Source organism: Apis mellifera, linkage group LG4 (assembly GCF_003254395.2).
Source record: "Apis mellifera strain DH4 linkage group LG4, Amel_HAv3.1, whole genome shotgun sequence".
Classification (NCBI taxonomy): domain Eukaryota; kingdom Metazoa; phylum Arthropoda; class Insecta; order Hymenoptera; family Apidae; genus Apis; species Apis mellifera.
In genome coordinates this window covers 8,108,514-8,132,080 of record NC_037641.1, presented here as the reverse complement: position 1 = coordinate 8,132,080, position 23,567 = coordinate 8,108,514, and the positions used below count along the sequence as shown (strand labels likewise).

Below are 23,567 nucleotides of genomic sequence, written 5' to 3'. Positions count from 1 at the left end.
TTGTAGTAACTGTGATCTAATAAATAATACAAAATTGTTAAAGTGTTATAAGTGATTGTGAAGTGTTATAAGTGTTATAACCTCATAGACAAGACTTTAAAAATAAATTTAAAAACAAATATATCGTTTATGCAATATATAAGAATATAAATAATATATAATTTATCTAATTACGTTATATATTATTATTATTATATATTAATAATAATATATAATTTATCTAAATACATTATATATTATTATTATTATATATTAATATATAATATGTAACATATAATATAATATAAAAAAATTTGAAAAATATACAGACATATAAAAAGTAGATATACAGATAATAAAATAAAAATAGCGATAAATTAAAAATATTGAAATTTCCAAAATGGTGTAAATAAAATATATATATGAGAAAAACAAATAATATAAGAAAATAAAACAAGAATTGATTTATAGTGTCTTGAATATATATTAAAGATATTTTTTTACAATAGGGTAAGGTAGAATAAGAATTGAAGATCAGCGCCATCTCTTAAATATTTTTGAAAATATTTAATTTTTCGTCATTTATAGAGATGGCGCTGATACTCAATTCTTCTTTCTACCTTATCCTACTATGGACAAATAATTTTGACGCTCAAGAGATGGCACTATCGATCAATTCTTGCTTTATCTCTATCCTTCTTACATTATTTTCTTTCCTCTTTTATGTGTTTCATTTGCGGCACTCTAGAGATGGCGCTGATTTCAATATTTTTAATTTATCTCTATCTTTGTCTTACTATTTGTTTTCCTTGTCTTTCCTTCAGGCGTGACTACGAAATATATATTCGATTCTTAATATTATTTGCATTTCATTATTTTACCATTTAATTTTTTAATTTATAATTATTTCATTGAAATGTAAATTAAATTTCATTATCAACATTACAATTTTATTCTATTCTGAATCGATTAAAAATAAAATAGATGATTAGTAAGATGATTCCGATATCTTTTTAGTTTAATGTAACTTTCTCCTCACAGATGTCGCTATTTGTCTAATTTGTAGCGATCCAATCTATCTATCTGTCTAAACTGTTTCTATGGAAAGTAATATCGATTTAATTTTGAATCTATTCATAACAAGTAGCGTCTTCACAGGTTGCTAAGTAAATTCGTCGAACAGTATCGTCGTTTACCGTTAATAAAAGGTACGTATTAAATACATCTACAATTATTTTGATTGATTATTATTTTGATTATTAGAATTTCTTTATCGCTTATTCTCTAATCCACGATCGTCAATTAATTCAATTACTCAAGAACATTGAACAAAACTGTCATTCAGCAATATAAAACCGTGTATAAAATAAAATTGATAAAATATTTCTCATATCCAAAATTAATCTTCGGTAGAACGAGCGTAATCCTTTTCTGAAACGCGATCGTCACGTCAATAACAATAAGACCACTCGATATCTTCGCCTTTTCCATCGTGGCAACGTAATCACGGGTGGCGAATCGGCGCGCCTATATCGCGATAATAATATTCACGAATCGAAACGAAGTCCCACAGGTGAAATGATCAAAGTTTATCGGGCGCGTCGTTACTCGAGGCTGTCGCCGTCAATTTCCACCTAATATGTCACGTGGAAACTACGGAATTGGCCGGAGGGCGTCTTTGATCTCCCGACCCTCCCTCGGAACCGGCGTGCTTGTCCACCTTCCGAAAACTCACCCTTCGAGTCGCACGCCACGTACGTGCCACGAGGATCGCTAAATCCAATTTTATTGTTTGCACGCTCAGGAAAACTGGAATTACTCGAATCTAACCGTGAAGCGTAAATCGTTCCGTGGACTCGATCTCGGCTAATTTAAACGTATCGTAATCATTAAAAACCGCGAGATGGAATATTCATTCTACGCCTCGAGTGTTTCATTAACGTGTATAATGTAAAATTCATTTATAAAGTTCTTCGTAAAGCATCGTCGATATAATTTTTTCGAATTGAAAATATTAATGTATTAATATATCAATACGCGTTGTTGGAATTATTAATGACTTTTTAAATTTAATTCTGTTCGCCTGGGTTGAGAAATAAGATTTCAATACTTTTACGAAATTCGATCCCAAAATCCAAATAGAAGCGAAGGATAGATCGCAAAAAAGAAAAAGAAAAAAAAGGAAAAAGAGAGACAGAGCAGAAGGTCGAAAAATTGACTTGACGATCCATGTTTGGCACAATCATAGATCATTCCATTGTATCGAAAGGGGGTGTGTGTGTACACATTATAACAGGGACATAATGGCGCACCAATATGTACACACAACGGGGACAGAGGCTACACAGAATGTGCGGTGTTTGGTCTCCATTAATATCGGATCGACTGGATGCTGTTACTGCAGGCCATCTCTTGTATCTCTGGCGCTTTTTTTTTTTTATAGAGGACCATATGTCTCGTGCGTGGATCGCTGTCCCGTGGCGGGCCGCTCATTTGTCAGCAGACAATCTGCCATTGTCGCGATTTGATGTCGCCAGTCAAAACATCGGCGACCAGACTTTTTCCAACGCGAATTCAACGACAATTTCCTTTCCATCGTCGGAAATCGCATCGATTATCGATCGAGCGAAATTTTTCTCCATTACAAAAGTTCTTGTCCCTTTCTTATCGATCGAGTTCGATCGAATTGTCAAACATCGCAAGGAAAGAATACTACGCTTAGGGGCGATAGAAAGGAAAAGGGGATCCCCGCAATATCGATGGCTAGACGGCGATGATCGCATCGCCATTAGCAACGAACCGTCTCTACCACCATCGTGGCCACCGTCTACGTCCGCCCGGAACCCCTAAACAGCCGTATATATTATACACGGTGGAAGTGTCACCCTCCTAGGCTGCGGTGTAAAATAAACGATACCTAATTATACGCGTCCCGAACCCGGGCCAAGTGCGTGCGAAGGTGGCCTCCTGTTTAATAGGATTACGAAATTACAATTTAGATTGATTGCCCGCGCGCTTATTGGCCTTCGCGCTATTACACGACGCGTTTAAGAGGAGAGGAACCAAGTCAATAACGCGTGTATGATATTTCACGCCGAGGAAATATTCTAAAAATTTCTTTCTTTTTTTTTTTTCATACGACTTAACTCTTCGAAAATTGAATCGAATCCATCGAGCAAAGTAAATTTACCTTCGGCAATTTATAATATAACGCGCTTCTACTTTGGAAATTATTATTCGAAAAAAATTATTCGAGAAACAAGTGAGAAGGGAAAATTTCGTGAACACAAGAATACTTACGTTCGGTGTACGATTAATTTCTTTCTACGACGAACCAACCCCTTAAACGAAGTCCACGTGAAAATTTCGTCACCTGTGATCACCGTATTCGTAATATCCCCCTCCTCCCCTTTCCCATTCCTCCCTCCATTTAATCCAGACAGTCCAGCAATTCCGGGCAACGATAAATTTTTGTTATTCACCGCGATCGTTCCCGATGTTGTCAATTCCATTTAAAAATCTCGCCGGCTTCGACATCTGGATGCGCGCCCGTAATATATAGAGGTGTCTGCGTTGCGGAATATCGTGTATATATATATATATTTTTTTCTTTTTTTTCTTTTTTTTTTTGTTTCCACCGGCTTCTGCCTGCTGCCAAGAGAGGGTGGCTCGAGGGTGGGCGCGCCTGGCGATGATTAATTAGCGTTTGATGAATATGTATGAGAGAAAGGCAACCAACTCGGCTAACACGTACACCCGGCATCCCCTGCGTTACAATAACGCGGCCAACTCTCCCCCCTCTCCCTTCCTCCCCCCTCGGTTTTCGTATACAGCCCCGTTTCAAGCCTGCGATAGGGCCCTCCCCCGTTTCTAACCCCCCGCGCCTCGACCTCCATCGGATTCTGCCACTCTTCCGTGAGCTGTGTAACAATATATAACGTTCTTCCGAAAAGAAGGGGGAGGTAAATCTTCGTCAACCTTTCAAGAATTTATTCGTATTTATACGTCCGTTAGATTACGAATCTATGTCTTTCGTGAATCTTGTGAAGAAATATCCTTTCTTTGGTAACATTCGGTAATCAGAATTAATTATTTCTCGAACAATATCATCTCGATAATCAGGGAAATCAAACCTAAAATCTAAAATTAAAATTCTTCTCCCCAAAACATAATGCGAGCAACATCTCGAAACTGGAACTAACATCGTCGAATAATATTCTCAAACATACCCTCTGGAACGTAAAATCTGAATATCCCCTGAAATATAAAATCTAAATAGGAGAAAAAAAAAGAGAGAATGCAACGCAGTTAAAACGAGAATACAGAATACCACGCTGTCGGTATCAAGCCCAGTGGACGAATCGAGTCTTTCGAGGTGTGAGGATATCGGTTCCACACCGATATCCATCAGTATCGCGTAAACTGCGGCAAAATATCGCCTCGCCCTGGTGGGGGAGGGGCAGGTTTTAGAGGCGCGAAACGGAGGGAGGAGGGGGTTTAGATTTCGGCGAGGTACGCGAGGCTGAAAGGTTGGCGCGCGCGCGCGGATTGTTCGCGCTGCGAGGAGAACAATGCAAACAATGGCCGAGGGGGGGAGGGGGAGGAGGGGCAGGGTGCGGTGAGACCCGGCTTACGCGGTGAATACAATTACATTATGAACTCGATTACCATTTAAATGGAAACAAACGTGAAATGCTAAAATACACCGGCGCGTCCCCCTCCCGCCACCCCTCGCCGGCCGACCTCTCTCGGCGGGCGAAAATGTGGAAGCGGCGCGCACTGCTCTCGAGTGCTCGATCATCGGTATGCAAATGGCGTGCGCGGAACCGGCTTGCATTTCGCGGGCCAGGCGAGATATTTTGCGTGGAGGAGGATTTTGGATGGCGGGAGGGAGAGGATTTTTTTTTTTTTGCACGCGTCTCTTTTTGATGCACGCTTCGATCTTTCATTCCGTGTTCTTGAGAAGAATTTCTGGATTCGTTCGATTTTCTTTTTTTTTTTTTTGGAAAGATTGCGTTGAGGTAATTGTTCATCCATCGATTTGAATCGTTTCTTATTTTTAACTACGGTAGTAAAATTATTGTGTTAGAAAATTAATTTAGATTGGAAGGGTTGAGTAGCTGCTAAACTATACTTTATTTGCAAAAATGAGAAAAGAAATAAAAGCTGCTAAATATTAAAAATGTTATAAATATGTTAAAATGTTATATATATATACTATATATCAAAGTTTTGAAAAAAGCTTTGAATTCGAGTTTTGTCCATTTCTCGTGATTTCGAAATCCATTTATTCTCGATCGTGTGGATGCGTCGGTGGAAAAAAAACGTCCGTTTAACGTGTCCCATCAGCACCCCAATTCTAATTATTATACACTTAATTTCCTAATGAACCGTATCGAACGGCAGGCTCGATGGAACGGCGCACTCGTGCACTGATTTCACGGGCCACCTGTCGCGCTGCTGTCCTATCCTCCCCATTGGTTTCATCGAATTGGACACGCAGGGTGTAAGACATTATTCCATTCGCGAAGGGTCATGGGATCTCGGTGAACGGTATTATTTCTCAGCCAAAAATCGAGCTAGAATCTTTATTGAAGCATTCTCTTCTTGAAACGAGTAGTCGATTGTAGGACAGAGAAAAAAAAAAGATAAAGTTTCTACCTGTTTGAATTCCTTTCATATATTTTTGATAAGCGAAAATGATTCGCGAAAATCCAAAAAATTCGAGAAGACAGCTGCGAATTTAGAATCGTTCACAAGCGATGGCGCAACAACGATCAACGAACGTTACCCGATATTCCGATCACCCTTTGTACAGACGTTCCTTTTTCCAGAATGCACGAGAGAACGGGGCGTGACGCTTGCACCTCTCTGTTTGGACGTTTTTCGAACAAAGCTGTATCAATATTTCTTTCGTCTCTCTCGCGTCGTATGCCGTCAGATCTACGCGATACACTCTTTCCACCCCTCGAATATCGTGTTTATCGTTTCCTAACCGGACGCATTAAAATATCTCACGCTTCACCTTTCACCCGATATGATATAAACTCATCGTTATTTTATCTTAGATTATAATTATCATCAGCATCATTATTATCCAACCGTTTGTAATTTCGAATACGTACAAATATTGAACAGCAAAGAGATGAGAAGGTGCAGAAACGCATCGTATCTCCTTGTGACCGAGTTTTCTTTCCCTTGAAATCCTAATCCCATAATATCCTCGGCCCGATATATCGTCGCCGGTAATGGAATCGTGCATTCAAATGGACATCGTTTCCCAGCCAGTGTAGGAGGCAGGTCGCGGAGAGAGAGAGAGAGTGAGAGGGGACGCAGCAATGGCAGGGATGATATTGCCAATATTTGGTTTGATTCTGGTGCGAATGTGCAGGGTGTATGCCAAGGGGGTGCTCGCACCCCCTTAAGCACGAGCACGGGGGTCGGAGGGTCGGTATATGTTAGACGCGCGCCGATTACCATTTGAATGTTTCCACCCTTGGTCAGCCTTTGTCAACCTCCCCTCCCCCTCTGACAGTGACCGCACCTATCTATCTATCGAAGGGATACATTCTCCCTTTTCTTTCGGATTCTCCGTATGTTCCCTATGCACCTCCTCCTCGACTCCTAACCTCATCCGCCCTTCTTTCCTTCCAATTCCACCCCCTATTGTTATTATTACTGTTATTAATGCGAGATTTTTCAAGAGCGTTGAAAAACGTAAACGTTTAAGATATATTGTATATTGTCTTGATTCTTTTTTCTTTTGATTTGATTAAAGTCTCTCTCTTCTATCCTAATATTTCATCTACCTTAACTCTAAGCGAAGAAAAAAAGAAGAATCGATTTACCAGATATTTTTCTTATCCAATTTCACTTGTATTGATATCGAAGCTCATCGATAATTCAGGTGTTGCCGATTCTTCGAATTGAATGGCCATCTCGTACATTATTAACCGGAGATCAGCTCGTCGGAACAATTATCTCGTAAAACGGTTGGCAAGGGTTTGCCTGCCGTATTCACGGCTACGTTCGTGATTCGCGATCGTTGTTGATTCAACGCGTTGAATGTCGCACGTGCGCCGATGTAGACGTACGCAAAGCTCCCGCAACCCGAACTTCAGCACGCGCCACGATTATGCGATTACGCGATTACGCGTGTCGGTTCCTCCACCCTAGCCCGGACCCGCTTCAAGAACCCAGCTTCGTGGATGATGCTTGCTCCCTGCGTGCGTGCGACCAATGACGCGCGAAACGATCTTTTCTCATCTCGGTGCATACAGATTATCCATTCCTCTATGAAGGAATTTTTTCGTAGAGAGAGTATTTCGTTCCATAAATAAGAATATCCGATAACAGTCATTAATTTTTCATAAATGAAGGAGAAAATAAAGACTCGATGAATGAAAAGCAACATCGAATTTCTCTGGAAACCGATCATTCTCATCTTCTCTTTTTCTTCGATTTCTCTATGAAGGAATTTTTTCGTGGAGAAAGTATTTCGTTCTATAAACGGGAATATGATTTTTCATAAATGAAGGAGAAAACAAGAAGGTGAAAATAAAGAAGGCTCGATGAATGAAAAGCGACATCGAATTTCTCTGTTAAAGAACAACGTCTGGTAAAAATTTTGGAAATCGATCATTCTCATCTCCTTCGATTCCTCTATGAAGGAATTTTTTCGTAGAGAAAGTATTTCGTTCTATAAACGGGAATATGATTTTTCATAAGTGAAGGAGAAAACAAGAAGGCTTGATGAATAAAAAGCGACATCGAATTTTTCTGGAAACCGATCATTCTCATCTCCTTTTTTCTTCGATTCCTCTATGATGGAATTTTTCATGGAGAGAGTATTTCGTTCCATAAACGGAAATATCCGATAACGGTCATTGATTTTTCATAAATGAAGGAGAAAATAAAGAAGATTCGATGAATGAAAAGGGACATCGAATTTCTCTGTTAAAAAACAAGGTCTGATAAAAATTCTGGAATCATTCTCATCTCCTTTTTTTCTTCGATTCCTCTATGATGGAATTTTTCGTGGAGAAAATATTTCGTTCTATAAACAGGAATATCCGATAACGGTCATTGATTTTTCACAAATGAAGGAGAAAATAAAGAAGACTCGATGAATGAAAAGCGACATCGAATTTCTCTGGAAACCGATCATTCTCATCTTTTTTTTTCTTCGATTACCCATTCCTCTATGAAGGAATTTTTTCGTAGAGAAAGTATTTCGTTCTATAAACGAGAATATGATTTTTCATAAGTGAAGGAGAAAACAAGAAGGCTCGATGAATGAAAAGCGACATCGAATTTCTCTGTTAAAGAACAACGTCTGGTAAAAATTCTGGGCATCTTGGAAACCGATCATTCTCATCTCCTTTTTTCTTCAAAGACTCATCCTCAAGGATTAACATCCGGTATTCGATACCTCGTATCCCCGAGAGACGAGGATCGTTCGCTCTTCACGAAAAATTCCGATTCGGATCCATTGATAAACGGGCTGGTTTAATTCATGCGGGCGGTCTGCATTCCATCATTCTCAACTCAGTGTCCACTTATCGAGTTCCATCCCCTTCCTTCCTTCCTTCCTTCGTTCATTCCTTCGTTCATTCTCGCCTTTACGGTCCGCTTTCCAAGGCCGCTCCCCAAAGCTCGGTTACAACCGCTTTCACGTTTAGGAGCCCTTGAAAGAGCTTATTGTGAAATTTAACCGAGATTTCCCCCCGAATGCCGCCTCCATTCATACGTGCCGCCTTTCCTTTTATATCCGGCCCAACAGTCAGCTGTTAGTCAGCCCGCCAATTATTTTCATCTCAGCGACGATGAACGACTTTGAAACAAAGAAAACTTTTTTATATACGCAACGAATTTGTCTACGAAAATTGCTATTCTTCTGATACGAAACAACTTCGTCCACTTTAACAAAATTTACTTGGATTTAAAACGCACCGATCCTTGAAAAATGAGGAATCACACCTCGTAAACTCAACTTTCGACAATATTTATCGACATATTTAAGGAAAGAAATTGAACAATTCCAATCCAGGGAAAAAAATGTCAATCAACGAAACGGAAACTCGTCCTCTCATCCTTTGGCGATTTGGATAAATCGAAGAAATATTTAAAATCGTATATACAACATGCTCTCAACTGTGGCTGGGAAGAATTGAGGGAGGTAGGAGTGATACGATGCCACGAGCCGACACGTGCCCGTCCCGCTTTATACAAACAGCATTATGCACGCCCGTGCTAACATAAATTACTGCCGGTTTAATATCGGGCGTCGACGTTGGTCATGGACGGCCACCTCCCGAGCAAAACACGCAACCAACCGATCTTGCTCCATTACGAATACGAAATACCTTTCATTTTTCCCAATCCAGGTATTATATCCTCTACGACTACTTATGTATATAACGTTTCGTGTTATATATACATATATACAGTTTTCATAAATATATATATATTTCGATATTTCGAGAGGAAAGTAACGTTTAATTCCGATCGTACAACTTTCCATTGAAGTTGTCGAGTTAACGAACGCAATATAGTTAATAAGATTCCGTATCGTTATTCACATCGATACGTGGTAAATATTGTTTATTTTATATATAGATTTTTTAAGTGTACCAATTTTATCGTATAGCATACAACACGTATACGATAATTGACAGTACATTTTACAGTTTTATTTTATACATCGTATACACGTTTCGTTGAGAAAAGAGGAGAGAACAAAAAGGCGTGTATGTAATTGCAGATAATATCGGGATGGCAGAAGTCAGTTATATTCGAAATCCTTACCCTCTGCCGGATCTGTATCCTCGGGAAGGTGTGTGGACGAAAAAGCCAGTGCTAGGTAGTAAAGTTTCGCCGAACGACCTAGAATGGAGCAGAAAGTTGAACGTGTACGAGCGTCTGTTTGCGCATCACACGTTAACAAGTATAAGAAAAGATTGCAGACTTCAGAGAAAAGAGGTAATCGAAAATTATTCGTCTAAATATATATATATCGAGAGATCTCTTTGATTTAACTATTATACGCTGTTTAGAAGAAAAATTCGTACAATATTTGAATGAACGTTACAGGTGCCGGAGGACTCTTTGGATTTGGCACTCTCAACCGTGTACATTCATAGCAAAGACACGCTCGTGCCTAAATCTTATATCCCTGTGCAACCGGAAACGTTAGGGAAGAAAACGTGGCGCGTTTTAAAGAACAAAGTCGAGGTAATATAAATATTGAGGGAGGGGTAATTTTATTCCTGTTGTTTATCGTGAAATATAAAATATATTTCGTCGATGAATGAAATTTCCAATTACCCAACTCCAACGCGTCGTCTCGATCGAACAAATAATTTAAATTACGTGTTTGCTCCCGATTAATTAAGATTTACAGAGAGCCGGACATCCCCGAGGAGTTGAAAGAGCCGGTGACCTTGTACGTGAAAGAAGCGGAGTGTTATTATGGCCCGGTGCCAGAGAGACGAGTCCATCCGAGTAGCGTGAAATTAAATATCACCGCGCCTCACTCGGTCCAATCCAATCCCGGATACAGTCGCAAAATCGACGGAACTTTTTACAGTACTTAAACAATATTTAAACATGGATCTATATCGGTGTTTGAGATGAAAGCAAACCTAGCAAGCAAACCTTTGCCAACAATTATATTTGAGCAAATTAAATCGACCATTTTATGATTATCATACCCGTATCATACGCGAATTCTCTCTGTGTTTATGAATACATGTATCATTTTTCACGTGTTTTATCGATTAAGCAATTGATAAGAATAATATGCTTAATTGTTTAAAACGCATTGTTTTACGCACTTTTATTTTTGTTGGTTTTTTAATATATTTTTAATATATTTTTCTTTATATATTATTTTTTAAAACGTAACGAAAAGTTATTAGACATCGAAAAAGTATCCAATATTATTAAGTATCGCTTTGTTATTAAATAATTTTTCTCGTTTTTAGCATTTTGATAAAAACACGTTACAGAAAACAATTTTGCTGGAATGGAATATATTATTATTATTATAAGGTAAAGTATCAATAATCGACAAATCCTTCTTCTTTCTTTTTATGAAATTAAAAAAAAGAAAAATTATTCTACAGACGAGAAGTCTTCGTATGAAACAAATACGCACAATAACATAATTATGGGCCTGAAATAATGAAATTTTACGTAATACTATGTGAATAAAGTATAACATATCGTGTAGTATTTTTATAAAAATATAGAAATACATATTTTATTACAAAAATTATCGTCAGTGTACCGTCATTAAACAATCGTATTTCTTATAACCACTTTCTAAAACCACTGGATCGCGGATTAAGAACACGGAAAATTAAATAATCAAAAAATATAAATCATCGGACAATATATCTCCTATTATCCTAACTATTTTGAAAAATCACGATACGATACATATAATCGTCCCAAAATACGAGACACCCCTCGAGGGTTGCCGATCGTATCGTCGATATCAACGTGTCGGCAAATTTGTCCACCAGATATCTCACGGCATCGTAATGCATCGTCACCGAAATCTTGGCGGGCGATCTTCGCCGGCCACAGCGGTCTCACCCCGAACACTCGCGTCCTTCGAACGAAGAAGCGAAAGCGTGAGTCAGTGCACAGGCTCGTTCTCACTGTCGAGCAGTCGAACAGGGGCCCCAGAATGTCCCATTACCCGGGTAATCCTTGTTTGTAATAAACCAGCACCCCGCTGCCAAGGGGGTGGCGACCACCCTCGCCGCATAACGTCGCGGAGGTGGAGTCATCTCCGCACGCATATGCTCCTCATGGAATATCATTTATGTTTCACCCCCTTCCCCGAGAACGTGCACACGTCTATCCCTCCCCCTCCGTTTGACCTGCTTCAACCCCTCTGACACCCTCTTCCAACGGCTCTGTCTTTATACATACACCTAATCCGGCCATGATTGTCGCGGCGAAAACTCCTCCTCGACCCTTGCCTATTTACCCTTCCTTTTCTCTTCCCTCTCTTCTTTTTTTTTTTTACTCTACCCGATCTCGTTATCTTTTTAACGACATTGGAAGGAGAATTGAAGGGAAACCGACTGCGAGATTATTATTGTTTAAGTATCATGGTATAGCGGATAGAGAATTTTCGATTTCGAATATTTTCTTGTCTGTTTGAAATGAAAAGTAGAATATTTAGGAGTAATTGGTTTAAGAATGTTAATTGATGATTAAAATGAAAGAAATTGAAAAATTTATGTATATGTCGCAGTAAAAATAAACGCAATAGAGAAATTTGTTAATCAACCTGTACCATTCGTTTAGATTAGCAGTTTAATTAGCATTGGTTCCAAGTTATCGATAGATTGTCTTATCTGAAATTGAATTACGATCGTGACATTTGTCACGAATTTTAATCAATTGCGATCGAAGGTCTATATATAGAACTTCTATAAAGAGAAATATTTCTCTTAAAGAAATTCCTAAACAACTTTTATCTTTTCCCCTCCTTAACGTGTAAGCGTCGCTTATACACCGTTAAGTAAACACGATTCGTTCCACGACGAATCAAATAATTCTGCCCGTAGATTACATCGCGTCGAACGTCTATCGACCTTATTCTTCCTCTTTTTTTCTTCTTCTTCTTCTTCTTCTTCTTTCTCGGTCAGGGGGCGTACGGAAAGTGGCAAGAATAAGGGTGGAGCGATCTGGAGACCGTGGTGGGTAACGAGCGAGGTAACCAGCCAATTACTTGGCTGAGCGGTTTTATTTGTATTTAATTCTTATTTAATTTACTTTTTACGGTTCCCTTCGTCGGTTGCCTTCGTCGTTCCGTTAACGAAATGGAAGATTTCCTCCTTCTCAAATTCAAAGAGTTGGTGAATCGGGCGCAATTAATTTTGAGAAAAGGAATAATAAAAAACGTCCGGCGTTATTTTCAATTTAACAAATATCTCGAAAACGATCGGTGAAGATCGTCGTCGAAGATTCGATAACGTTGATCGAACAATTTAATCACCAATTTAAACCAACGTACCGTCTATTCCAGAAGTTAGTCCGAGTTAAAGTAAATCCTTTGTAATTTTCCAAGTATAAATTGTAGATTTTTATGAAAATTTTAATTCCAGCCTTTATTATTATTAATTGTAACATTTGTATATATTTTTTTTTTAAGGATATTTTTTATCAAAAATCGAGATTACGTTTTAAAGAAATCCGAATTTATAAAATTTTTGATCATCGAGCAGGTTTGACGAATAAACGGTAACAGAAACGGAAGAATGATCGATTTACCATCTTCCCAATTCCCGCGCGCATACGTTTACTCGAAAGGAAATTCCGCGTAAAAGTCGCAGCAAAGTCTCATTGATCCCTCCGGGATGAAGTTGTTATTCCAGTGAACTTGTTACGTTATATTTATCAGCACGGTGCACACTGCCACCACCCGTCGAGCTTTATCGTTCCTTTCGGTCCCATTTTTGCTCCCTCGACTTTATTCACCTACGTACTGTCAAGACAAAGCCGCAAACGACGTTATAAAGGACAGCCGAAAATAGGCTGTATTAAACGAATGATGCGAGTGATTTCACTTGACGTTTAACATTTTACCAAGCGAAGAACGCGCGTAGGAAATAATATATATCTTTAATTTTAATTTTAACAAAAATTCTCGTTCCAATAAAAATTTAATAAACTGTTCTAAATATGATAAATTTAATTCTTTAAAAATTTTTCTTCCATACACTATATGAATTGTATATAACGGATTAAATTTATGACGGGGAAAAATATTTCGTCTTAGAAAAATATGATGGTCGTAAAAATTTAATTGAATTAAAGTCCTTCCTCTTCGCAAGGACAAATACGAAAGGAGCTCGGAAGGTACGTGCTTAATCAAATAGTAGGAGAGCTCGGTGGTTGGAAATTTACCCTCTATTCCAGTCGATCTGGTTTCTCAGTCCGTTTAATGTAGAGAGAAAGCCACCCTCTTTGTAAAAGGTCAGATCTATATGAGTGGTGAGCTTACGTAGCTTATTTTTTAATTTCTGTTCAATATGTTGCCATGCCGCTCGAATGTTTGTTCAACGTTTTAAAGTTATTTCAAGACAACGCGCCACCAAACCCATCCAACCCAGGGGATGCCAGGGGTGGTCTCTCGTGCAATTGTCTTTTCTATTAGAATAGGGGGAAGCGAAATCGTCGGCCGTGTGATCGTGTGAACCTCCCCTTGATCCTTTCGTTTCTTCTATTATTTAAACAAATATATCATTCGTTCAAACTTCCCCGAGATTTTCGAAATATTAAGAGACAATCTTTTTCTACATTACGAGAGAAAGAAATCTGAAAGAAGAGATAAGATCTAATTTTCTCATCCCAAAATTCTAATCCTGAAATTTTCCTTTTCATCGAGACGAAACATCATCCCTCCCATTATTTATCCCATTCTATTTTCGTTCGAAACACAAAATATGAACGTCGTCTCTATTACTTCCCTCGAGCACGTCTCTTCCCTTCCGTTCAAGCGAGAAAGAAACCGGATTAAAAAATGAAACGACGAAAGAGGAAAACGAAAAAAAAGGAGAGGAAAAAAGAAGGGAGAGAGAGAGAGAGAGAGAGAGAGGTTCTAAACGACGGTGGAAGGTCAAGCCCGAGATTACGAAAGGCTCGTGCGACGTTTGCTCGTTAATTAGGGAGTTCTAATTATAGTAAATGCGTGAGCAGAGGCAAGGTACGCGGAGATCGTGCCACGGCAGAAGCTCCGGGGATCAAAATGCAACCCTCCGCGAACGAGCCAAGATTACCTTCGAGGGTCCTCGCCGCTCCCTTCGCCTAAGGCCAACCTGCGACGACGACGACGACGACGACGACTTCTCTCTCTCTCTCTCTATCCCTTCGTCTCTATACCGTTCTAGATCCCTTTTCCCTTTCTCTCTATATTCCGTTATAGCGCTCTCTCTCTCTCTCTCTCTCTCTCTCTCAGATATCACCTAAAATAACATCAGCCTGGAACCACTCGCCAGGATAGATTTTACTGCTCGGTGTATAACAAATGGATTAGTATTTCGGTAGACGAACGTTAATCCCATTTCGTTATGGGCATATATATATATATTATGTGTATGCTTCGATTATCACGCCTTGATTTCGCTCAATCGTTCGTTCAGGATGCCTAGACTATTTACGGATCGTCGACTGGAAAGAAGAAAAAAGATCCTATTCCATTTGAAGAAAAATTGTTACTTAAATTGATCTTAACTTAGTGGAAAGTTTTGGGATACTTGTCAAGCGAGAGTTATGGATTTATTGCATCGTGCACACGATATGAAATATTTAATTAATTAGTAAGTTATGGAGAAAACTTCTTTCTCGCAAAAATAATTAATCCAGAAAAGGGATGTGAAAAAGGATATTTTGTATAATTGATTAATAATCATCGTGTTTATCCCTTCGAGATAAGAAACACCGCACGAATCAAATCGAGACACGTATTTTCGTATTATATATCCAAGTTAAACCAGGCAGCACGCTTAAACGAACCTAAGTAAACATCGTGTAAAACACGTTTCAGACAAGTAATCCCCATTATGCTAGCGGCACGTCTACTTTCATCAGTGGAAATTCTTTGCAATTGTTCGGGGAAACGTGTCTGCGTACAAATTAGAGGGACAGGTATGGAAGAGGATATATATATAGGAAAGGGGAGGGAATTATTTTCGTGAGGAAATTTCAAGAATCTCTTCTTTATCTGGGCCATCCACTCGCGGACTGCGAAGAGAGCAGATATATGTTTCGCACTCGTTAGAGTGGAAAATGTGACAGTTCGGGACCGCAGAGGGGTGCATTCGATCCCCTCCCTCCTCCCCCCCTGCGAGAATTCTGGAACGTCGCCACGTGGGAATTTGGACACGCGTTTCTGTCCCCCGTCCAACGAATCCCCCTTCCTGTACCCCTGTGTGCTGTAACCACCTCTGATCGTCGCTGTTGGCTTCTTTTTTTTTTTTTTCCTCTGCTCGACGTTCTTCTGAGACGTGAAAGATGAACAATTTTTTTTTAGCGACATTTAGAGAAATTTGTTGTTGTAATTATTGCGTAACGAGATATGTAAGAATCAAACAATTTGGATATTTACGAAATTGCTGATATTTTTAGATTCAAAAAAAAATTTTAACATCTATATATAAAAAAATGTTAATCAAAATATAATAAATATAGTATAATATAGTAACAAATATAATTATTTCGATATCGAAGGATCGTACATCTCCTTTCCCTTTATCCTTTCCCCTCTCCCGATCGTGACGTACGCGTCAAGCGTCGGACGTGTGAAAAATATGAAGCGTAAACAGATATATAATAGGCCTATAGGTAACGAATCTCATTCGAGGCCAGGCACACTCGACAATTACCACTGCGAAAGTGAGTGACGTTTACGTCAAGCCGGCCCGTTTATCCGGGGGGGTTGCCGGCAGTTTCCTTATCTGACGATTTCGTGCTCCGTGAAACAAATCGGGCTACGTTAATACGTCCTCCACATCATGCGGAAAATGTGAGGGGATATATGGGCGGATATACAGATATAATTGTTGATCGGGACATATTGAATAGGATATAGTTGTTTGACCTGTGATCTAGAATTATTGAATTATGCGGAGTCCGCATAAGTTGGTTGGATTAAACGAGAAATTAAAATTGTGCGAAGAAAAAGGCTCGAGAAATCGATCTTTTAAATCTGAAATCTGACTATTTTATAATTCGTTAGATATGTTATTTATTCAGAATTAGATTTCTTTATTTATAAGAAATTGAAGAGGTTAATTAATTCTTCGAAACATTTCAAAATTAACAGCTTGCACGTTTTTTGAAACATAATATTAATTTATAGATGGACAGGTAATGAGATAACTATTGGAAACTGATCGATTCTTCAACGTAGTTTCATTTCCTTCCTTCCCCAGTCATAAGTGAGCCGATAATAATGACATTTTGCGAAGTTCCTCATGTACACAAATGTCCACAAGTATTTAACTACTTCCAATCAAAAAGATCAGAAAGATAGTTAAGCCGATTTATCTATAAACCATCTGGAACGAGATTTACGATAAAATATTGAAAAAAAACACAATCTGAAATCATGTTGCCGTTAATACGTAGTAAATAACGAATAAATAATTTACATAAAGAAAAAAATTCTTCGTCGCCTTTTCAATAATGATACAAAATTATCGATACAAATTGTAAAATAATTTTATTACAATAATATTTTTCTCTCGAATACCATATCGTGAACAGAAATTAATCATCTTTTAATCTTCACGTAATATTTGGAACATGTATGTAACGCAATGTAATTTTTCTTTTTTTTTTTCTTACAGGTTTGCGCCATTTACGGAACTTGCCGCAATAAACTTTGCTCGTTCGCCAACTTACAATCCTCTCGCGTGTTTTACACGCACGCGATTGCAAACCAGATGTCAACCAGATTAGCGATAAGATTAAACATTCGATTGCGCGATTAAAATGGCGAACGCTCGCGAGCAGGCGTATTTCGAGTTTTCGACAGAAGAAAAAGAGGGGGAGACGCGCGTGTTGGAAGAGAAGAGAAGAGAAGAGAGAGGTTCCTGCAGAAGACAAGAGACAGGGGGGGAGGGGGAATTTTCGTGGAAAAATGTTTGGAAGCTGACAAGATCGGCCCGCGTTTAATCGTTTCTCGTATTTGCGTAAACCGAAAAGAAGCGATAGCGACGGTTGAAACCGCTCGCTTGTGTCTGAACAACACACGATAAGGTTTTATGGCCCGTCACTCATCGCCGAGACGAGCCGCGCAAACCGAACCGAGTGAATTGATATCGCTCAACCGACTGACATGAATTCACTGTTAAAGCTGGAATATTGAAAATTTATTTATTCCGTGTAAATGATGAAAATGAGAAAAAGTAAAATAAAAAAGAAGAAGAGGAAAAGGAAGAGGAAGAAGAAAGGAAAAGGAGGGAGGAAGAAGGATTAAAAGAAAGGGAGGAGAGGAGAGGAGAGGAGAAATGGAGGCGTTACCTATCTAGTTGACAAATTATATTATAAGTCCGTTAATTCTATCGCGATAGATAATGAATGCTCGCGGATTGGTTTATTGCTGGTTAAATTAAAGAAACATGATGGATTGGTGACAGATTATATTGCTATATAATGTGATATAAGGTGATCAATATTACTATATATATATATCATTTTCAATAATGTATAAAATTGATTCAAATATTCGTGTAATAAAAATTAATTCTTAAAATCGAATTTCCATCTCCGTTTCTCTGATCGATCTTCTCGCTCCAAGATTTCATCGTCGTATAATATTCCTCTCCTTATCCATCCTCGGATAATTCGTAACATTTTCGGTCAATTATACGAGACCGAGCGACTTAATTTTGATAAATGACGGAGGAGCGATGGGAGGAGGGAGGGGCGTGGAAGAATTTAAGGAACCGATGGCTCGGTTCGCATGCCACGCAGGATGAATCGAAGCGTGAGGAAGGCTCGTCTTTCGAGGCGACACTCTGGAGAAACGGCGACTATGCATCGAATGGGGGTGGAGGGTGTCGTCCATCATTTCATTGCGGAGGCAAGCCAGAATATTCATAGACTACACTTCTCACCCCCAACGGCATCCCTCATCGGAAAAAGAACCACGGTGGATGAAGAAAGGAAGAAAGAGCGAGAGAGAGAGAGAAAGGTAGAAGGGGTCGTGATATATGACACGGCAGCACGTGGCTCGTTTCACACCTTCTTACAATCTTTGTCCTCACTGTCTTCGTGGAAGGAACTTATCTTTATGTCGGTCCTTGAACGTACTTTCTGTACACATATAGCTGCATAATAAGTGTGTATACGTTCCCGCATTCTTCAGCCGGAGAACATTATCATTGTCGTAACGTTTCGCTGCTCTTCTTTATTTTCCTCGTTCTTTCTCCTCATTGCTCGTGTAACGAGAGTTAAATAACACTTGGAGAGTCGCGCGTCTTTGCTTTATCATGATTTCGTAATTTATCGCGATTTGCTTGAAAAATTTCTTCCCGATTTATTTTCCATATCCAATAATTGCGAATTTTAATCGCAAGAATGTGTGCAAGGAAAAGATAAATTTTGAAATTAGCTTTCAGTAAAAATTAGAAAATTGATTGACTCAAATTTTAATTTAAATAATTGTAAAAGAGAATTCGTAATCGCAATCCGATTAATTGAGATCCTATCGCGAATAACGAGTTGAAATATTGTATTAAAGAATTAGTTTAAAGAATCATAAAGTTATTTAAATACGGTACTTATTTCCAAACTTGTTCCTTGATTTATTTCTTAACATACTATTTTATATTTACGTATGATTTATTACGTATCCAAATTTAAAATAGAAAAGGAGATAAATTTAAAGGCACGTAAAAATTACGATTAATACTTTTACAAACAAAAGGCATCGTCTCTTCATTCCAAATTGACAAAATAAAAAGTAACTATTCCCAAAGAGTAAATATGTCACAACCGCCATAAGATATATATATCCTAAATGAATATTATCAAGTATAATCAGGGGGGCTGAGTTTAATTGGCAGCAAGGGTTAATAGGGCCAAGTTACAGATATACTTTTTAATGCTTTTTATAGGAATATTAAGATCAGTGAAAATAGGATGGGGATAATTATTTTTAGGTGCAGGATGCTTAATCCACGGTGGGCAAATAATTTGCGGCATCACCTAAGCCATTGTAAGTTATGCGGAGCTTCAGGTTAAATGAATTCTCCGGCCCATAGGCAGACGTACAATGCTTTTCCAGTCATTATTATCCACATAAGAGATTACTAGGGGGACCATTACAAAACTGTGCCTGCAACGCTCCTTCAAATCCCGCGATGATATATCGTTTAACCGCGGTGTACTTATTTGTGTATCGCGCAAGTGGAGAACAACAAGATCTTTTTAATCTAACATAATTTATTCAATGATCTTTAGGTTTAGAAATTTGAATCACTTGTTAGCCATAGAATATTTTGATGTAAAATTTCTGTAAAAAAAGATACATAAGATGTTATACGATATTCTTAATCACAGTTCTGTGTTTAAGTTTATTTCAATATTCGATAATCTATTATTTAAAAGTTATATAATTCTTTATATAAGAAGTCAAAGAATGCCTCTTGTTAAATCCTATTGAATATATTTATTCGATTTATTATTAATTTATGAATATTTAGCTGTTGAATTTTATTATTATTACATGTTTAAGAAGAGTCAGAATTTTGAGTAAGTATTAATAATTTTTATTAATTCTTTACAAAATTATATTATAATATATATTGCAATTTAATTTAAAAAATGAAAATACCTTCAATGTTATATTAATTATGTACAATATTTAAAGCAAGCTCGATTATTCCTTAAAAATTTGGTACAGATTTTATATACAAATTTCTAAATATAATTTTATTAAATAATAAAATATTGTCATCAATAATATTTTCTTCAATTATTTATTTATTCCAAATTCAAATATTCATACACAACTTTGACAATCAAGTAAGTAAATTCCATTCATGGAACAATTTTTCGTAATATAATAAATGTACAAAATTTCCAAAATATAAAATACAAGCATTTAACAAAATATCAATTGACAAAATAAATATAGATATATCTTCACGAGAGTGGTAATGTTAAAATTATTTTTAAAAGGATCTTACGATATCAAAATCTTACGAAAACACTTCCGAAAGATCAATCTCCTTAAAATCAACAAATAAAATTCGCGATTATGATAATTCATTCGTTACTTTCACAATCATCGTCCCCGAAGGAAGTGAAAGCCCCGGAGTACTCGATCCTTTTTTCCCGTTCGCCGTTCAGGAATCACGAAAAAAATGAAGAAGAAGTCGGATAACAACAACGACAAGGTCAACAATAACAACGTGGAAGGAGAACGGGTAGTATCGACGAGAGACGTAAGAAGCGTTTCTTCTCCTGCACTGTGTTCACCGGCACCGAGAGCTGCCATGTTGGCTGTCGCGCGAGGCACCGCCCCGAACTCGCTCCCCGATTGGTCGATATGGTCACGAGACCGGGACCCGGTGGTGGGGGTAATCGCGCTTGCACACACACGCAGCGCACGTTACGTCGCTACGCTGTACGGGCTCTCGCACACTCGCCAATCACATTCTCCGACACAAGCTCGCGTCCCTACACGAACTGAAAATCAACATTCGCATACACGTGAGGCTGGATCGGTGTACGGAAACACGGATACGGATTTCGAAAAGAGTGAGAGACGTCTGTGCGGATGCGCGCAAGGATGTGGAGGACTACCACACAACCAACGTCGAAGTAATTTCGTGGAGGACTGAAGCCGGGTTCTCAGGGTCGAATCGAGGGCAGGAACGCGTCTCAAACTGGATAGATCGTAATTTCGAGGATGCTTCGTGCTCTGATTTCATGGTTCCGAATCGAAGAGGAGATTTTTTTTTTCTTTTTTTTTTTTGTACTTTGATCTTAAAAATAAAAGGATGAAACGAGACTTACTTAGGAGATATATACTTTCCATCGAAGGAAATGAACCTACGCGATATTCGTTTATTTGTTCCGAGCGGATTATTTTATTTTAAAAAATCGATCGATCGATCTACTGTTCTGATCTACGTAATTTTTCCAAAAATACTTTATCGTCCCATCGTCCGTTGGTTCAACCCTTTTTAATCCTGCTCGAAACACAAATTCATTATAATTATACGGCACGTTCATCAAAGTTACATTCGACGCGATTACAAATCGGCCCGTTTATCACTGCGTAAATTCAATATTGAATGTTTACAATGTAACGTGATGTTTTATGATCCTCGCGATGCGAAGAAATTCTACATTCGTAGAACATCTTCCACACTTAATAAAACTTTACTATTTGGCGTAGATTATGGAATTTGATCCCGTGATAAAGAATTATTACATGTATGACTTATATAGATGATTCAAGGTTGATTGTCCGAGGATGAAGAATACAAATTTTTAATTTCACAGCAGTATTTATAGTACAATACTATTTATAGTGTATTTATAGCGTTGTAAATTCAAGCAACAAGAATAAAAGCGTTCTGCATGGCTTCTGCTAAATATATTTGCAAGAAATTTTTTATAATTCTTGTATATACATTCAGAACTCTTGTTTCGAACATTATTATCCAGGTAAACATTTTCTATTTTCAAAAATTTTTTACACGATATTCTACAACGAAATCTAAATAATTTAAGATACCCAGAATCTTTTAATATCTTCGTATCTACAATTTATTTATTTTAATGAAACTTCACCCTCCAATTTTCTCCAATTTCCAAACGCTCCATGATTTTTCTCGAACACCACGAAGAAGTTCGTATCGCGTATCTTACGATTACCATTTTTTTCCTTTTTCTTTCTTTTTTTTTTTTTAACGTCGTGATGTAGAAATGTTTAAAGTCACGCCACGTGAAAAGAACTATGCAAGTATTACGTTGATTTATACCGTTATAGGTAACGCGGTTCCATGCACAGTTGTTTATTCGACTGGTCGGTACCCCCGCCATTGAATTTAAACAAGCATCGAAAGGGAGAATTTTATGGCTCACGGTGGCGTGTGTGCAGTATTTCGAAATCGATGACCGTGCAATTCTTCCTCGTCGCGTTCATTTTTCTCCTCTCTCTTTTTCCCCCTCCCCTTCTCTCTCTCTCTCTCTCTCTCTCTCTCTCTATCTCCCTCCCCTCCTCCACCCACGATATACCAGCGGTGAAATGTAATCGTTAAAATCACTAATACTTGTCATTTGCGTACATTTATTATCTGCAGCGACGTTTAAACGTAACCGGCGCGTTCCGTCCGTTTTCATTCGGATTAGTCACGTACACGAGACTCGAACATTTGCCAATAATAAAAAACTTGCTTATCTTGCACGCCTCTCTTTATCCTTTTAATCTCGGCCAGTACCCATTAATCTACCAATGCAATAGCGGTAATAATTTTTTATCAACAGCTGGAAAAGATTCGCGAGATTCTGTATACTTTTTTCTTCCCCTCCCTCCCTCTCCCTCTCTCTTTTTTTTTAATTTCGAATATTTTTCCACGGCAACATTTTTTATTTTTTTTTTTCGCGTTTTAAAACGATCGTGTCAAGATATTAGTAGCTATTTTTGAAAAGTGAGGAATTTTGATCGAATGCTCTATTTTTGATTCTCGAGATAAAGATGGTAATGGATTTGTTATTTAATATCAACAAAATTTTCCATTCGTATATTATTACGAGTATCATAGATGCAATATGAAAAAAACGTGCAACGAGAGAGAGAGAGAGAGAGAGTAAAATGTCAATGGAATAAAAAAAGAAGGTGAACGTAAGTATGCATGGAAACCGTTTAAAGGAGATACGGTATAGGCGGTGGGAGAGGAGAGACTTCTTTGTGATTGAAAATTGATGGAGTGGAATCAAGAGGGCTGAAAGAGGTCGGTTAAGGGGATGAGGGAGCTCGTGGTTCATTTATCAAAACACGCAAAAGGGTGATGCCGTTTACATGTGCATGCAAAATTTCAAGG

The 23,567-nt window shown here is 38.1% G+C and overlaps 1 protein-coding gene across 2 annotated transcripts; it reads left to right on the top strand.

Annotated features, from left to right (window-relative positions):
* The first annotated feature begins 1,008 nt into the window (after nucleotides 1-1,008).
* On the top strand, nucleotides 1,009-11,214 carry LOC100576361 (uncharacterized protein C1orf194). 2 transcript variants are annotated; one of them, XR_003304569.1, is made up of 6 exons: nucleotides 1,009-1,187; nucleotides 9,743-9,960; nucleotides 10,072-10,212; nucleotides 10,374-10,566; nucleotides 10,965-11,031; nucleotides 11,106-11,200. XR_003304569.1 is itself a non-coding variant. In XM_016912040.2 (5 exons), exons 2-5 carry the CDS (start codon nucleotides 9,754-9,756, stop codon nucleotides 10,970-10,972), a joined length of 549 nt encoding a protein of 182 aa, XP_016767529.2. In that variant the 5' UTR covers nucleotides 1,009-1,187; nucleotides 9,743-9,753; the 3' UTR covers nucleotides 10,973-11,214. The 2 variants fall into 2 exon arrangements, 1 of the variants encoding a protein (XP_016767529.2); XM_016912040.2 differs by having other exon boundaries at nucleotides 10,965-11,214.
* The last annotated feature ends 12,353 nt before the right edge of the window (nucleotides 11,215-23,567 follow it).

Excerpts from the sequence above, each read along its gene's own strand:
- LOC100576361 (XM_016912040.2), top strand. The coding sequence starts at position 9,754 with ATGGCAGAAGTCAGTTATATTCGAAATCCTTACCCTCTGCCGGATCTG. Across the intron at positions 9,961-10,071 it reads GCAGACTTCAGAGAAAAGAG|GTGCCGGAGGACTCTTTGGA; the intron begins GTAATCGAAAAT and ends TGAACGTTACAG. Across the intron at positions 10,213-10,373 it reads TTTTAAAGAACAAAGTCGAG|ATTTACAGAGAGCCGGACAT; the intron begins GTAATATAAATA and ends CGATTAATTAAG.